The sequence below is a fragment of the Chenopodium quinoa genome, unplaced genomic scaffold (assembly GCF_001683475.1).
Source record: "Chenopodium quinoa cultivar QQ74 unplaced genomic scaffold, ASM168347v1, whole genome shotgun sequence".
In the NCBI taxonomy this organism is placed as follows: domain Eukaryota; kingdom Viridiplantae; phylum Streptophyta; class Magnoliopsida; order Caryophyllales; family Amaranthaceae; genus Chenopodium; species Chenopodium quinoa.
In genome coordinates this window covers 1,232,810-1,249,568 of record NW_018744874.1, presented here as the reverse complement: position 1 = coordinate 1,249,568, position 16,759 = coordinate 1,232,810, and the positions used below count along the sequence as shown (strand labels likewise).

General features: G+C 33.9%; 2 protein-coding genes and 1 pseudogene across 2 annotated transcripts; 1 reads left to right on the top strand and 2 right to left on the bottom strand.

The window, feature by feature from the left end:
• The first annotated feature begins 853 nt into the window (after positions 1-853).
• LOC110705053 (deSI-like protein At4g17486) lies at positions 854-4,419 on the top strand. Its single transcript, XM_021882879.1, has 4 exons — positions 854-1,422; positions 2,234-2,502; positions 3,036-3,323; positions 3,701-4,419. Exons 2-4 carry the CDS (start codon positions 2,292-2,294, stop codon positions 3,940-3,942), a joined length of 741 nt encoding a protein of 246 aa, XP_021738571.1. The 5' UTR covers positions 854-1,422; positions 2,234-2,291; the 3' UTR covers positions 3,943-4,419.
• Positions 4,420-4,651: 232 nt separating this feature from the next.
• LOC110705052 (dolichyl-diphosphooligosaccharide--protein glycosyltransferase 48 kDa subunit-like) lies at positions 4,652-10,144 on the bottom strand. The gene is made up of 13 exons (XM_021882878.1): positions 9,789-10,144; positions 9,549-9,685; positions 8,757-8,882; positions 8,216-8,269; positions 7,987-8,100; positions 7,801-7,856; positions 7,665-7,706; positions 6,496-6,571; positions 6,274-6,345; positions 6,050-6,175; positions 5,864-5,968; positions 5,386-5,469; positions 4,652-5,077 (listed from the first exon to the last, which is right to left on the bottom strand). Exons 1-13 carry the CDS (start codon positions 10,054-10,056, stop codon positions 5,030-5,032), a joined length of 1,308 nt encoding a protein of 435 aa, XP_021738570.1. The 5' UTR covers positions 10,057-10,144; the 3' UTR covers positions 4,652-5,029.
• Positions 10,145-12,496: 2,352 nt separating this feature from the next.
• LOC110704868 lies at positions 12,497-16,236 on the bottom strand (annotated as a pseudogene).
• Positions 16,237-16,759: the final 523 nt, after the last annotated feature.

Here is a 16,759-nt window from a genome sequence, read left to right as displayed (position 1 = left end):
CATTTACCAAGTTTGAAGATTGACCAACTTCTTGTTGAAATTCCCTAGGGAATTGTACCCTTAAATATTCTGATTAATATATAGGTTAAAATCTGTAAAGATTTCAGAATAGTTATACTTAGTACAGTAAATAATAGTCATGTCTGTTTAGGATATGTAGGTGTTTTTAATGGTCATTTTTTTGTGTTTAAGGTAAGATAAAGGGTTGTGTTAAAGAAAATTTTCTACAAGTGAGCTCCGTATAACCGTATAAATCAAATTTATATCACGCTCTTAGTTACTTGATGTTGGCCTGTTGGGAGTATTGGCATTAAATGATACAAGTATTATTTAGAGTGGTGCTCGCATATACATAACTATAAGAGTACAAGATACTTTGTGATCAATAAATTTTCTTTGGTACAGTAGTCGCAATTTCTAAAATATTCCAACAAGTTGATTATCTATAATTAATTCATGAAAGCCACATTTCTTGTAGCAATGAACAATTTCATTATTTTTCAGTTAAATATCTAAATCTTACCAAGCCAAGCATAAGTTCACATTAATGTGAAGAATGCGACCACACACAAGTCTAATAAGGTTTCATCTCAAAATACAATTAGAGCATCAATAAGAGAAACTTACGCCTACCACATAATTATCTCCGCCCCTTAATTATTTAACTCTAGAATAATATGGAGTAATTATTAAAAAAAAATCATGTTATATAAACAGAAAATAACACGATTATTTAAGAATACTCCAACATAAAATGAGGTAAACTGTAAAAAGTCGAAGGAGTAAGAATATAAGTAAAACTCTATTGGATCAAGATGTTCTTCTATTAGAAGTTTCCATCACACTACAGTTAATTATCTATTACGGAGTAACATTTTAGGAAGAGGACATTATTTTGTCCAAGGAATCATCCAAGGAAGATAGTTAGGAAAAATCCATTTAAATGTGCTGTAGAATAAAAATAATATAGAGGGTCTTCTTTTGTATTTTTCTTTATCTTATCATACTATAAAAATTGAAACAATTTATTAAGACATACACATGTACGAAGTATCATATTATTTTCTCATGGGGTTGTTTCCTTTTTCCTAGTTGAGGGGACCTTTCTTTAATAAAGAAGGTTAAAGGGATGAAATTCTTGGGCAGAAGCTAAAAACAGCCTTCTTTATTTATTTTATTTTTTTATGTAATTTTTTTTTATGATTTTGATTTTATATAGTCATTTTTGTCAGGAAAATGGGTGGGTTTTAATTCACAGGAACTTTCACTCTCAGGTGCTTATTAATTAAGCTCTGAAAATCCCAAAAAAAAGAAGGAAAAAAAAGGGAGTTTATTAAAGATACAAAAATGGCGGGTTTGCACTAGGTTGGTGAACCGGGGATTTCTCTGCAACTTTGATGGTGGTTCTTCCTTGATTAAAAGGTAAATATGGGTCTGTCTAATTTTTTTATTTTTTGAAATGGGTAATTCTTGAAATTGCATTTCTTGTTCATATTTCCATGAAATCAAGGAAAATGATTTTTTTTTTAATTTATGTTTATGTTAGTTTTTGGGGGGTTTGCTGGTAAGGAAATTGGTTCATCTTGAATTTGAATTTTTTTGGCAAGATTAAATGCTGGCATTGCTCATGCTTTGTAGAAAATTAGATGCAAAATGTTGAATTTTTTAGGGATAAATTGAAGAACATTTTCTTTTTTCTTGCAAATCTTTTTCTGGGATTTTTGAAGCTGATATGCTTTTGTTAGAGCTGCATTTTGCTTTCTGGGATCTGAAGTTGGTTTCCCAATAATATTATCTCTGGGATCTGTTGGTTATTTGGTTTAATCTGCTGATTCAAGATGTAGCATTGTAACTTGTACAAAATCATGTTTTTTTCATGAAAAATGAGGAAGTTTTTGTGTTATATGTTTTATTGTCTGAAGCAGATGATGCATATGCTGTGTTTGAAAGTCTTGTTTATCAGATTCTTGATGATATGATTGATTGATAAACAGATTGCTGATAAATAAGAAGCATCTTTAGTGCAACATGATTGTGCAAGTAGCAATTAAATGGATAAGTAATTATATTAGTGAATTATACTTATGCAAGCTATGTTTTGTAAGTCAATAAGCTGAAGATAAAACCCAATTGCTCTTAGTGCCTGTCTGCCTGATCTCTGTTAAATTGTACCTCTGTCGTCTGCGTGTGCGTGTTTCTGATTGTGCTGCTGTGATGCCATTCTATTTTGCAGGTTGTAACTACTCATCAAGGAATTCTTCGTTTCATAGATTCTCATCCTCGTAGTAAATATGAAACGAGAGTCCAAAAATGGCTCGTCCAGTGGTAAATCTAATCGTAGTAGAGGAAAATTTGCCTCTCGTTTTTGTATGTTCCCCAAGGTAAAATCAGCTGATACCGGTCCAGGCTTTGCTCCGGTCTACCTGAATGTTTATGATTTAACACCAATCAATGGCTACATGTATTGGGCAGGAGTTGGTATATATCACACTGGTGTTGAAGGTTAGCTTTTCTTCTACTATAATGGAAGTATGGAACTTAATTAATTGATCTTATTATAGACTTGTTTCAATTTATGATTTTGTAAAATCAGCTTGATAGACTTTTTACTTGTTAGTGGACATATTCATCTTAAAATAATTGTGAATTTAGTGAGTTTCTTGCTAATAAAGTTGATGTTAATAGAGCTCATCTTTCAACGTTTCAATCTTAGAATAGAGCTAATAAAGCTGATGTTAATAGAGCTCAGCTTTGGTAATTGGTAGAACTAGAGGCCATTTAGGTACAATACCCAAGTTTTTGTCGACTATAAGCAAAAGAAAGAGGAAGACTCCTGTAGTTGCTTCATGGTTTCGAGGGAGTTATTTCAGGAAAATTCATCACCTTGTATGTTGGAACAAATTGCACTTTTAGTGATCATTGAACTGCCTGTCATAGATGATTAGCAGTTAGCACATATAGCCCGGATTAGCAGTGATCATTAAACTGTCTTTTGAATCGTTAGATACTGAAATTTGATCTCTTTTGTTTGACAGTTAATGGCTCAGAATACGCTTTTGGCGCTCATGACTTCCCCACAAGTGGTGTATTTGAGGTTGAACCTCGGCAATGCCCTGGTTTCAAGTTTAGAAAAGCAATATTCATGGGAACAACATCTCTAGAGCCTAGTGAAGTCAGAGATTTCATGGAGCAACAATCACGAAATTATCATGGTGATACCTATCACTTGATCGTCAAGAATTGCAACCATTTCTGCGATGATATCTGTCACAAGTTAACAGGAAAGAAGATCCCTAAATGGGTTAATCGACTTGCTAGAATAGGTATGTAGATTTGTTAACCTTTTTTTTTTCCATCCCCCCATATCCCTACCACGACTTCTGATATAAGTTTTCTTGGATAAATGCATCTTTTTAATTGGTATATTCATTGATTGATATGAAGAATGATAGTCTCACTATAACAAGTAAACTTATAATGTTGTTCTAGACTCTGGCATCAGTGCACAACTTATATTAATTCAAAACATGTACATATAATATCATTAGAAAATAAATGATCAATATTCTGTAGCTTTGCTGATTTGGAGAGATCACCCCTGCATTGTGTTTATGGGATCTTTATTTCACTGCAATCGTTTTGATCTCTCATTTGCGAAGGGATTAGTGTTTATCAATCTGAAACACTGTTATAATGATAGGTTCAGTCTGCAACTGCATACTTCCAGAAAGTCTCAAGGCATCTACTATTCCGGAACCCCATCTCGAAGTATTTGAGAATGAAAAGAAGCATCTACGACCCTTTAGCTGCTTTTCATCCTTCTCAATGTCTCAGAAGGAGGAGTCAATTTCTTCCTTATTTTTACATTCACACTACTTGGGATGTCTACCATCTTGGGAGTCAAGAAGGACAAAACCTGGGATTTTTGAAGAGGAAGACTGACACGAACCTTTTTTGTACGACTACTTCGAGAATTTAGAGGCAATAGTGAATAGTATCATTTACGTTGATTGTGCATAGATCTTAGGGGGTGAGTGTACATGTGCTTTCTCGCCATTTTGATTCCATTACAGTAGCTGTTCTAGAGGGCGTAATTGTTGTCCCTGCAAATGTGTGTTTCAGTATTGGTGCTTTTTGATGCAATCAAGCTTTTATTCTTGCATCTCAGTTCAATTATCTTAAGCTCGAACATCAATCTTATTCGTGTAAAGGACTGTTCTGAATTGCTTGGATCCTGTACTTGAGAATTTGATCAGTTGCTATTTATAATTTTTCCAAAGCTTGTTTGTGGGGAAAAAAATTAGTGGTAAGATGGTCTGTAATATTGCTATGCTTCGGCAATTAAATGTTAAGTTATTCGACATTCAAGAGTCAGTTAAGGAGTAAGAATTCAGGCCAGGCTTTTGTCTACATACAAAATATAAGCTGATGTTATCAATTCTTTAACAGTCTCTTGATTATCGTCTTCTTGATGCTTTTAACAGACAGTTTGGACCCCTTTGGCTGCTACCTGCTAGACATTGTACATAGAGCAACGGTACTGCTCGACAATTTCATATGAGAAAAATTAAGGAAGCTGTCAAATTTAATCCCTAACAAAAATAATATACTTTACTCCAAACTGCATATAGTTGATAAAGTTTATGAATTATGAGATAAGTTAAAACAGAGTACTTTGTCAGTTATAAAACTCCGCCATATCGTTATCTAACAACCATTAGACAATGGCTTTTATAGAAGTTCAGGTATGTATGTATGATGACTTGAAGCCACCTACACTACATCGCCGCCATGCACAATACTACAAACAGTTTTTATAACTCCCTATTTAGCATTTCTTCTCATCATATTGTGTAACAATGATTAAAGCCTTGAATTAAAATTTCTCAAGTAAAAAATAAGATAAAATTTTCTACAAAGGTAATTTCTTTCTAAGATTGATTTCTACAATTTGTCTGATATAGGGATGAATACGAGAGAACTTGGGATGAACCGATGTATATCGCCAGCCAAAATTGTCATGCTACTCTTACTTGCTATAGAGATGAACAAGCGTAAAGACGAAAAAGCCAGCCATCTGCATTGAGGAAAAGATAATGAGATTAATCTACAACAAACTTCATACTTAAAATTAGCCAAATGAAATCTCACAGAAAAGAGAACCAAAACAGAAGCAAATAATAATTTTTTTGTTAAAAAAAAAATACACAGTAGCACTGAAATAAAAATACTACTACCTCCGTTTCTTATTATGTGCAACAAAGGGTATTATTTGTGAGACATAAAATATTCCTTTGTTGCGCATAATAAGAAATGGAGGTAGTACATATTTGAGCCAAAAACAGGAACGGTATGCAGGCGGTCATTATTGGGTTAATGCTGTACCATTGAAAAACATGATCCGTAATAGGGATATGCAGCAGTTATAAATCTTTCAAATTCATTGTGTCTGAAATGTCGTACAGGAATCTGCAATCAAGAGAGAAAAAAAATTAAACCATGGTGAAGTGCACAGCTGTCAAGTGTCAATAACATAACAAGAGCTTAGAAGTTAGAATCTAATATGATGTCACAAATCAATAATGATAATCAAAAAAGAATACAGACACTATATTATGAACTAAGGATGTACTATGAGTAGCACTAATAAACGTCTAAATGTCTTGATGGAGTTTCAATACTTTGGCATACTACAGCAAACTACCTTAACCTGATGCAAGATCAACTTCCAACCCAAAAGTTAGCTATGACTTCACAGGAACTTACAAAAATTTTGATATTATAGCTTTCAGTGAATAAAAAGGGTTTCTCCAGCTGTTCATAGGTTAGACACTATGAAAACTATACTAAAAATCTTATATACCTGCTTTGCTAGAGACAAGCTTGTATATCCGAGCCTTTGGTACTCAACTTTGAACTGGAAAACACCATATACATCTGGCACCTTAAATGAAGTATAATAAAGACCCTGCAAAACAGTAGAGAGTTGGTGACTATTAACCAAGGAAATGATGAAATACACAAGCGTAATAGATATGTAGATAAGCACCTTCTTATCAGTTGATAATGTCTTTAACACATAAGGGCTCATCATATAGAATTGCACTTGAACATCATCGGCTACATATGGCTCCCAGTTCACTCCAGACCATTCATAAATCTCGACAGAATATTCCTTCGCACATTTAAGCAGTAACATAAAACAGGTTCAGTTGATTGCATTTTGCAGAATACATTGAGGAACAGGTAAGATGTGAAGCAAAAATAAATTACCAGGTCATCAGTGATCCTATATATTGAAGGTTCATCTGTTTGTCCTGTCTTGTGGTGTCTTACATTTACAGCCTGTAAAATCAAGTGTCTGGTCAATGATCATGCTTCCAAAGCTTACATTTGTTATACCTTTGACTCAAAAGAAACATCATTAACTTTCTAATAGAAGATAACATTAAACTAGGAGAATTGAGCATAAATAGCTAGAAAAAGGTGACACACCTTGAGATGACCTCTTTCATGGAAAATCCATTTGCTAAGTTCAGTCACAAACTGCTCATTACCAGATTTGTCAAATCTGTTACAACAAGAAGCATTTCCACTTAATATACATATAACAGAAACAGTTTACTTCAAAATCATATTCCAAGTAATTAAGCAGGTATGTATTGATCAGAAGAACCAAACAATATTGTCCAGAAAGGTATACAGTAAACACAGTGAAGAAAATAAAGGAAGCAAAACCTGAGCATCTAGTCAAATAATTATTTAAGAAAAAATTCAGATCCTATCACTGACATGCATGAGATAGATAGTTAGATACATGAATGATGAGTGTGTTAGCAAAACAATGATTGACCAATAATGTTTCAAAGGCAATATCAGGATATCACACAGAACCACTGAGAAAATTGTTGCATGAGATATTCCACTTGCATTTCAGTGCCCAATTAGTACAGAAACATTTTGATAACAAAGAATAAATAATCCTCACAAAAACCATTCACTTTATAAATCAGGAAGTACTTACATAGACATATAAACATATTGCAAGGATTAAGATCCACTAACAGGTCCAATAATAAGAAAATTTGCAACAAGACCAAAAGTGGCTAAAATAAACAGCATATGTACTACAATTTGAAAGCAACCACAAAAATCACTAATGCATCTTGGACAACAATGGATCTAATTTAGGGTGATCAGTTCTTAAGTATTCTTACTAGAGCTAATTTGCTTAAGACTCTCCCAGTAATTTTCCTCGGAATCCTAATATTCACAGTTGAGAAATTAAAGCTCTAATTGTAGCAATGTAGCATCAAAACCGGAAACCTTAAAAAGAAAAAGGATAAAAACTGCAATTGCTCAATGGAGCAACTGATTGAATTGATGACAAGAATCACAAGATAGTTGTTTTATTGTCTCTACAAAAAATGCCTATGTTACTCGGACTTTCATTTCACCTCACGTTCCCGTGTCGGACCCTCAACACTCAGACATGGGTGTGACACCCGGACACTTCATTTTTAGTTCAAAACCATGGAATTTTTTCACAAAATAGCCGAGTTGGACACTTGGACACGTACTCGTGTCGGACATGGGTACCCGAGTCCAAGTAACATACTAAAATGCTATTAAGCCAGAAAGATCCAAATCAAAGCTCTATTTACCTAGTCGAGCTACCAGCCTTTTGCAATCCTGATCTCAAAAATCTGAACAAAGAAACAAATTTTTGTAATCAACAAAAAACAATACAGCCCTTCAACAGCTAAAAGAACAATATGTTACAGAGGCAAACAAGTTTACCGGTCACTGAAAAGTTTAAGTGAGCCTGATATCAGAATACGAGCATTGTTTCGTGCCTAACAAAAACAAATGAAAAACAACTATTAATGTTCATGACAAATTTTCGAGCACAATTTGCAATAACTAGCCTTTGCTTACAATGTTTATCTATTAGGAAAATCAGAAGAAACAAGAGCAGTAAAATACCTGCACCACTGATACCAATGATATTCTGGGTCCAGTAAATGTTGGGGCACTTGATAACTTGGACAAAGGATTAGCCAAATAGGCAGATGGTGAAGCGGAAAGAACTTGCACCACCTATCAGAGTTGCAGAGACACGATAAAATAAGACAATAACTCGAAACATAATCGATTTATGATCAAATGCCAAACACATATTACACCATTACAAGGTCAATACAGAATTACTTACATGGCTGTTAGAAGGATTTACTGAATGACCAGTTCCTTGGAAAAGTACTGCAGCCTGGAGCATATTCATGTTAGAATCACCTACCACTCATCAATAAAATTAACTCCAGAATTCCAGATCACTTATGAAAGCAAAATTTATACATAGATATAGTTTAAAGCAAACATAAACTATAAGCAACAATTCTGAAAAAACTTCGGCAGGAGACCCAGACAGAACATACATGTTAATTACTGGAAATTACTGTTAGTCATTATTTAAGTAGAAACCAAAGAAGCAATGCACCATAACACGGAATAATCAAATTTAGCTCATGTATCCGACCCCACTAATGGGATTAAAGCTTTGATTGATTGACTGACTGTTAGTCATTATTTAAGTAGAAACCAAAGAAGCAATGCACCATAATAAGACGCATACATTACCCACATGAATAGAGATATAGGCTGCACAAGCATTTACAGCCACCTCAAATCACTAAATGCATACATCATAGATTCTTCGTAATGTTAAATAGATTAACAATAACGGATAGACTTGCCTCAATTTTCTTGCTCCCTAATATGACATCTGATCCAATAAATTCATTACTGGCAATCAGTGTATGGTCACCTTCAAATTCTGACAATGCATAGCTTGTGTGGTCAATAACCATCGCTGCAGGGTCCTACAGCCATACAGAAATCAAATCAGGAAGAAAGTGATAACTTGCTTGAAAAACAAAAACACAGCACCAAAGATATGCGCACTGACTTCTTTATAAGGTCACACAGATAACAGACAGTTCGTCAACTACATACATGATAAAATGGTAAAAGAAAAACGTAAAATCGAGGTCATACTCATACTAAATCATTTGCAAAAAAGGATCATTTGGCATTTCCGTTGAGAAGAAAAGAATACTGAATGATTCGCAGAATTCATACTATGTTTACTCATTCTCTTTTCCTTGCATATACACAGAACTAACTACACGAGTTGAAATAACACTGATTCGCTGAACTCATAGTATGTTTACTCATTCTCTTTTTCACTCGAATAAACAGAACTAACTATACGAATTTAAAACACTATCCAAACTGTCTAAGGCCGCGACAAGACAAATGCACCATACTACATCTATGCAAAACAAAACGAACAATACACGGATCATAGAAATGTAGATGAAGATTGCAATTGATAAAAGAAATTATGATTAAAGATCATAAAATTGGTTCAACTAACAGCCAAATGTGACCATTTCAAAATACTAAAAGCTAATTTCACACTTACAGCAGGTGATTAAAACAGATTTATCAGGAAAAATGGAAATTAATTAAGAAAATAAGCTCACATCATCGAATTCAACACCACATTCTGTCGCAATTTCGCGAATCAAATCAGACGAATTCACATCAACAGCAACAATCAAATCACGTCCAGAATCAACAAATTCAAGCACCGCTGCCTGATTAATCGAACCGCCAAAACCTTCACCCAAAAAAAAACACACACACACACAAAATCAACCAAAAATCCAAAAAAAAAATCACAAAAATTCCAAAACAAAATCAAAAGTTGAAGAGGGGATTACGATCGATGTAAGGAGCGAAGATGATGAGACCATCGTACAAAAACTGTCCGTAACGCTGCAAAGCAAGTTTAGGATCATCTGCGAGCTTGAAATCGAGCTGATAATTTCGCGAAAGAAGAGAATCGAAGAACAAAGAGTGAGAAGATTTAATGGCGAAATCATCGAGAAGAACTAGAATTCGACGATTTGTAGGATTTTCTGGGGAGAATGAGAGAGAATGACTTAGATTGAGAAGAAGAATTGTTAGGAGTGTGAGTATTTTCGCCATTTTTGGAGCTCCAAAAAAAGGGTTTTAGGATCTCACGAATATAGACTCTAGTTATTGTGGACTAGTGGTAAACGTTTACTTTTCCTCACAATTTTATTTATTTATTTATAATTTAAATCTTTTTCTTTTGAAGAATGAAGTTTTAGGGTAAGTTTATTAGGATGAATCTAATAATATCCAACTTAACTAGTTCGTATATTTTTCTTCACATATAAATCATAAAATATAGTCAAATGAAAGTGTGTGAATAGTACTAAATTCAAAACGTACCAAGTACTAGTAATAAAAATCACTGAAAGTAATATATTTGTTTGTTTGTTTGTTTATTTATTTATTATTTATTTATTTATGGTTTATTTATTACAAAAAGAATGTAACTTATCATTGTAGAGATTGTAGCTTAAATCATGTATCTTGAAAATTTATGATGTGGCAACCCAAAGCTTTGCTACATGTACATTAGTACATGTAGCTAGTCATTGTGGATGCTCTTATTATTTAGACTCTTACTAGATTTTCTCTACGTTAACACATTATCTCAAAACTCATTCCAGATCCACCTATCTCTATATCTATTTCTTTTATAAAAATCAACAATTCACGCTTTATAATTGAATATAAAACATAATCAAAAGATACTAGAGATGGTAATTTAATAACGATTGGTCTTGTGTTTAAGCTTTATGATAAACATTTTAATTGCCATTATTTTTATTTTTCTTACAAGACATTTTTATTGCCATTAAAACATACGAGTATTGTTTATAGGGGTGTAAATGAACCGAGCCGACCAATAAACTACTCGGGTTCGAGCTCGGTTGAAGCTCGTTCATGTTCATTCATTTAATAATTGAGCCGAGCTTGAACAAAATTTGAAGCTCGTTTAATAAATGAACTTGAACATGAACATATATATGCTCGTTCAGGTAAGTTTATGAACAACTCGTTTATTTATGTTCACGAACTAGTCGTTTATTTATGTTCACGAACTACTAGTTAATTTATGTTCATGAAAAAGCTCGTTTTATTACTGAATTATATATATAGTATCTTAATATATGATTACCAAAGACGCAAAGTGTTTTAAGTGAAATATAGCTTGATCGATAATAACTTTATTTATTAATTATTGATGTTACAATTGTTAATTTAATTTTTATGATTATAATTAGAATTTCATTATTATGCAAATTTTGAGATTTTCGAATGTCAAAATTAGTACAAAGCTCGTTTATTATTAAGCTCGTTTAGGAAAATTGCTCATTTATGAAAAATACTCGTATAGTAAACGAGCCGTTCGTGAACATATAGTTTACTAAATGAGCCAAGCTTGAACAAATTTTTGAGCTCGCTTGAAAGCTCAGGCTCGTGCTCGGGCTCGCCTAAATTAAATGAGCTTGAACATGAACAAGGTAGTACTCGGCTCGGCTCGGCTCATTTACACCCCTAAATTTGTTTATAATACTTGATGGATGGTGTCGCACACAAAGATGATGTTGCATACAACTAATACATGTAAGGGTGTCACGTGATACATATTTTATTTTAGGAATGCTTTAGTATGTAATAACTAGTGTGTGACCTGAGCTTTGCTTTGGATAATTTTGAATATTTTTTTTATTAACGTGGGTAAATAAGAATACAATGATAACAATAACTTATGTTTGTTGGAATTTTTTGGTTTTTATTCTACATTCTAATATATGTATCATGTAAGTATTTATACATACATGTAGATTAATAGAACATGATTTAATTCTAGTTAAGATGGTAATACATGTGGCTTCCACTAAATGGAGTATGGGGTTCAAATATCTTTTTATATATTTAACGAGGTGACATGATGCTAAAGGTTGTTAAATGATGATGTGGCGTCATACTGGTGTAAGGATACACGTGGCACATACACAAATTCATAAACGCCTTTTAATAGATAGTATATATTTCGTGTTTTAGATGAAAGTGATAAATATAACATTCCTAAATTAATGTAAGATGGGTCAATATCTTAGAGAATCAAATGAGATTATTGATTAATTATAAAATGTGTTTCCTTCAAAATATATATATATATATATATATATATATATATATATATATATATATAATGTGTTGATTTATATCTATCTATTACAAATATGATTTAAATAAGACTAAGTTTTGTGTATAACTGATGTATATTAATTTTATTGTATAACATTTTATGGTAACTTTAACCACTTAAAAGGTAACTTTTAATTTGTCGTTGGTTTGAATTTTATTTGAATGTGTAATTTCTTATAGATACGTGATTACATAATATAAAGACTAATATGATTAATCTAATACATTATAAAATAAAATTTATTAATAGAAAAGATATTTTCGTATACACATAGGTAAGACATTTTCAAATTTTTCCAAACTAAATCAATTTATCATCTTTAAAAAGATATATGATTTCGTAATCTATCTGCTAGCCATTAGGAATGGATATCCCAGTAATCCCAATATATTTCTATTATCCTCTCAAAACACATAATACAACTAAGAAAGCATTTAGAAATCTTAGTTGTTATACAATCTAAGCAAGCACAAGAAAATTAAAAACATCATAGCTGCTCTGATGTTCTGATCCTGAGTCAAAACTCACAAGCACTACGGAGTACTTATTACACGAAGTCACTAAAGCATATGAACTCATCTTCTTCGTCATGACCATCAAATCACAAATGCACAATCATGCTTATGGGCACGCAGATGAAATTGTTGACACACTAATCGATCACCATCGTGTCCCTGCACCAAGAAGAAAAGAATATAATTAATCAATTTGAAAATGTACAGAATATAATTGTTACAGGAATAATCATTACTAATTAGTTAGGGAAATGAAGTAGTTAATAAATTACCTCCTCGAATTCTCCTTCGTGTTGTAATCGAGTTCCAAGGAGCTTGTTTTTTATTGATGATAGCTTTGCAGAAACAATACTCATGTCTAACCTTTCTGCTGGGACCTCATTCGAACAGGAAAGTGCTATTTCGAGTATTGAAGTCAGGGCCTCCAACAACAAGTTGCTACCCGTAGAGTCTATGTCTTCAAGAAGGACATGATCCAGGATCTCGACAACATCTCCGGCCAAAGCTTCTCTGACGAAGCCATGTAAGGTTAGCCCCCCTTTAAACATGTCATCAATAGGCCTCTTCCCTGTAATCCTTTCTAATAATAGAATCCCAAAGCTGTAGACATCGCCACTAGTGGATACTTCATTACCCACACCATACTCTGCATGTATAGTGCCTCCAAAGTTATTATGAAAATAATTAACATATACGGAGTAACTTATATGCTAAAAACATGTTGTACAAATAAGTAAAATATAATAAATACAGAATTTATATAGTTTTGAATACAGCTAGGGATAGGAGCATTAGTTGGTTACCTGGAGGAGCGTAACCAATAGTACCTCTAACTCCAATAGAGCTAGACTGATCGGGATTAGAGTCATCATTGATGCCTTTCGAGAGGAACTTAGCAAGGCCAAAGTCACCGACATGAGCTACCATTTCATCATCAAGGAGAACATTGCTTGGCTTGAGGTCACAGTGAACTATGGAGGCACCACAATGGTTATGAAGATAATCCAAAGAAAATGCAATATCAAGTCTTTGGCGAAGACTCAAGTGTCTTGAGCTACTATATTCTTCCTCAGCCGCTAATTTGGAGGATGTAACCAATCATCCAAACTTCCATTGGCCATGTACTAATAAACTAACGCTTTGAAATCTCTGCCTTGATAATCCACACTTGAGCAAGCTGTTACAACTTTGAGAAGATTCCGGTGTCTGATGTTACGAAGAACTCCACATTCAGCTATGAAACTCTTGAAAGCACCGTGATTTTCAAGCTTAAACACCTTGATGGCTACTGTTGATTGAAGCTCTTCAAGCACTCCCTTGTATACAGCACCAAAGGTACCACTGCCAATCAAATTGTCCAAAGAAAACCCATTTGTGGCTTTAAGAAGCATTTGGTAAGACAAATTTGGAAAAATTTCCGAATCATCAGAAGCCGTTGGTTTCTTAGTCCTCTTTTTTTGCCAGAAAATATATAATAACACAAGAAAAACAAGTATCAATACAACTCCTAAAAACGCTGAAAGAATTGCAATTGTCAATACTTTTTTCCGGTGCTTCAATCTTCTTTTCTGGTTGTTGATGCTATAGTTGCAAAGAGGCAACTTTAACGCTGGTATGCCTCCGCAAAGCTTGTTGTTTCCCCTTACGTAAACTCCGCTTGCATTATTGAAGACTCCATCAATAGGTACTTCACCTTCAAGGTTATTGTTTGACAAATCAAGGCTTTGTAACTTGAGTCTCCGTAAAAATTGTGGGATTTTGCCAGAAAAATTGTTATATGACAAATTTAACTCAGCTAGACTCTTCAATGCCAATGAATCAGGAATGGTGCCTTGGAAATAGTTTCCTCCCATGTATAGGTACTCTAACGACATGCAGCTGCCAATAGAGCTTGGTATTTGGCCTGATAGCATGTTACGAGAAACATCAAGCCAGTCAAGATTCTTCAGTTTCCCAACTTCTTCAGGGAGTGACCCAGTTAGATGGTTCCCTGATATGTTGAGTCCAACGGACAAGGAAGAGAGGCTAAAAATTTCAGGGGGTATACTACCGCTAAGAAAGTTATTATCAAGATATAATCCTATTAATGACCCACAATTTCCAAGAGTTGATGGTATTTGGCCTTTGAGATGATTATTGAATAAGGCAACACGAGACAACTTGGTTAAATTTCCTATTGAGGGTGGAATGACTCCGGATAATTGGTTACCAAATAGGTGTAAATCAGTGAGCTTTTGGAGCTTCCCTATCCCAGGGGGAACGGCCCCAGAAAGTGTGTTACTATTAACATCAAAAAGTTGCAAATCTGGTAAGTTTTCTATGCAATATGGAATTTTTCCTGTTAAGTAATTGTGGCTCATAAGTATCATATTAAGTGATGAAAAATTGCATACTATCTTAGGGAAAACTCCTTTGAAATTATTGAGACTTATCTCAAACAGCTGTAAACCGGTGGCATTGGCCAAGGAAGTAAAAAACATCAAATCTCTCGCATGGTCTAACCCGAGGAAGTTTTCGGCAATGACATAGAGGAGGAACTTGTCCTCGAAGATTGTTGGTATTCAAGTGGAGTGAATTTAGGTAAGAGGAATTGGATATTGAAGTAGGAATGTGTCCAGTGAACCGATTTGCTGCAAATGCGGCAGAGTGTTTCCTAAATTTGAAGGAAGTTCTCCTTCCAAGTCATTCACTCCTAGATCTAGTTGTATTAAAAATTGAAGGTGGTACTACCCCAGACAACTTATTGCCGCCTAAATCCAGAAAGGTGAGATTATTAAGTTTGCCTATACTAGCTGAGATGCTTCCGACCAAGTTGTTTTCAGTCATGTAGAGCTCAGCAAGAGATGATAAATTTCCCAAAGATGAAGGAATGTTCCCTGTCAAGTCGTTCTTTTCTAACTGAAGAAGCTGCAAACGAGACAAGGAACCAAGCATCGGTGGGATGTCTCCTACCAACATGTTATTATAAAGGACCAAATAAACAAGGCTATAACAACTTGATATATTTGATGGAATTTCCCCTCCAATGGAATTATTAGTTAGTACTATCATTTGCAACCTATGCAAACGACCAATTTCTGGCGGAATTGTACCGCCGAAACTGTTGTTTTGAAGATGCAGTTTCCTAAGGAAGGTCAAGTTTCCGAGATGCGGAGAGAGTGTACCTGCTAATTTCGAGGAACTCTCTGGTGGTGCTTATGACCACAAGTAACACCATACCACTCACAAAAGTGGAGGGTGTCATTCCATGAACTCGTGACGCCGAGAGGGTCACCACGAATTTGGGCTTTGATTTGAAGCAATGTTAGCCTGTCTGTTTCGTTACTCCCGGTGGCTATCGACAAGGGGAGACAACAAAAGAGAATAGTAACAGAAATTATAGTGTAAAATAAGAAGGATGAAGGTGACAAGCTTAACATTTTGGAGAAAAAGCTATATTTCAACCACCGTGTGTATGAAGAGTGAGGGATAATCCTAAATATTAAAAGGTTGGAGAACTCTGAAATTTCGATGTTCTTATTGTTTAAGTTATAGGGATGTGCATGCTGCATGCATTTATAGTTGAGGAATAAAATATAGGAGTACTTGGAATAAAAATACGTAGATAGACCTTACTTTGAAATTTCGATGTTCTTATTATTAAATAAACTAGTGTAGCTAATGAACGTGATATGCAAGTCATGTTTAGCCATGTCTAAGTAACCCTATCAATTGGTAACATAATAACATTAATAAGGGAAAATATGTAAAATAAAATAAAATTTATAGGTATATAAATGTACACGCACGCATTATTCTTAAATATTTATAATTAAATAATATTAACATTAATAATGATAAATAAATATTTTAAGAATTATAATTGTCCCTACACAGTTCATAAAATATACTCCCTCCGTTCTACAATGATGTTCCTGTTTGAAATCTTTGACTTTTTTTAAGAAAGAGAGAATCTTCTAAATTTCTCTTAATCTATAAGAGCAAATATAGTCATGTGAGATCTAGTTTGGTTCATCTTAGTGAGTAGATTATTAATATCTAACTTTTATAATTTTTGCTAGTGTAAGATTAAAGATATTTGCGG

Bases quoted from the DNA above. Each gene is read 5' to 3' on its own strand.
- LOC110705052 (XM_021882878.1), bottom strand. From the start codon at position 10,056: ATGGCGAAAATACTCACACTCCTAACAATTCTTCTTCTCAATCTAAGT. The intron at 9,686-9,788 runs GTAATCCCCTCT...TTTTGGGTGAAG, and splicing joins CTTCGCTCCTTACATCGATC to GTTTTGGCGGTTCGATTAAT. The intron at 5,078-5,385 runs GTACAGCATTAA...TCCTCAATGCAG, and splicing joins ACGGATCATGTTTTTCAATG to ATGGCTGGCTTTTTCGTCTT.
- LOC110705053 (XM_021882879.1), top strand. From the start codon at position 2,292: ATGAAACGAGAGTCCAAAAATGGCTCGTCCAGTGGTAAATCTAATCGT. The intron at 2,503-3,035 runs GTTAGCTTTTCT...TTTGTTTGACAG, and splicing joins ATATCACACTGGTGTTGAAG to TTAATGGCTCAGAATACGCT. The intron at 3,324-3,700 runs GTATGTAGATTT...TTATAATGATAG, and splicing joins TAATCGACTTGCTAGAATAG to GTTCAGTCTGCAACTGCATA.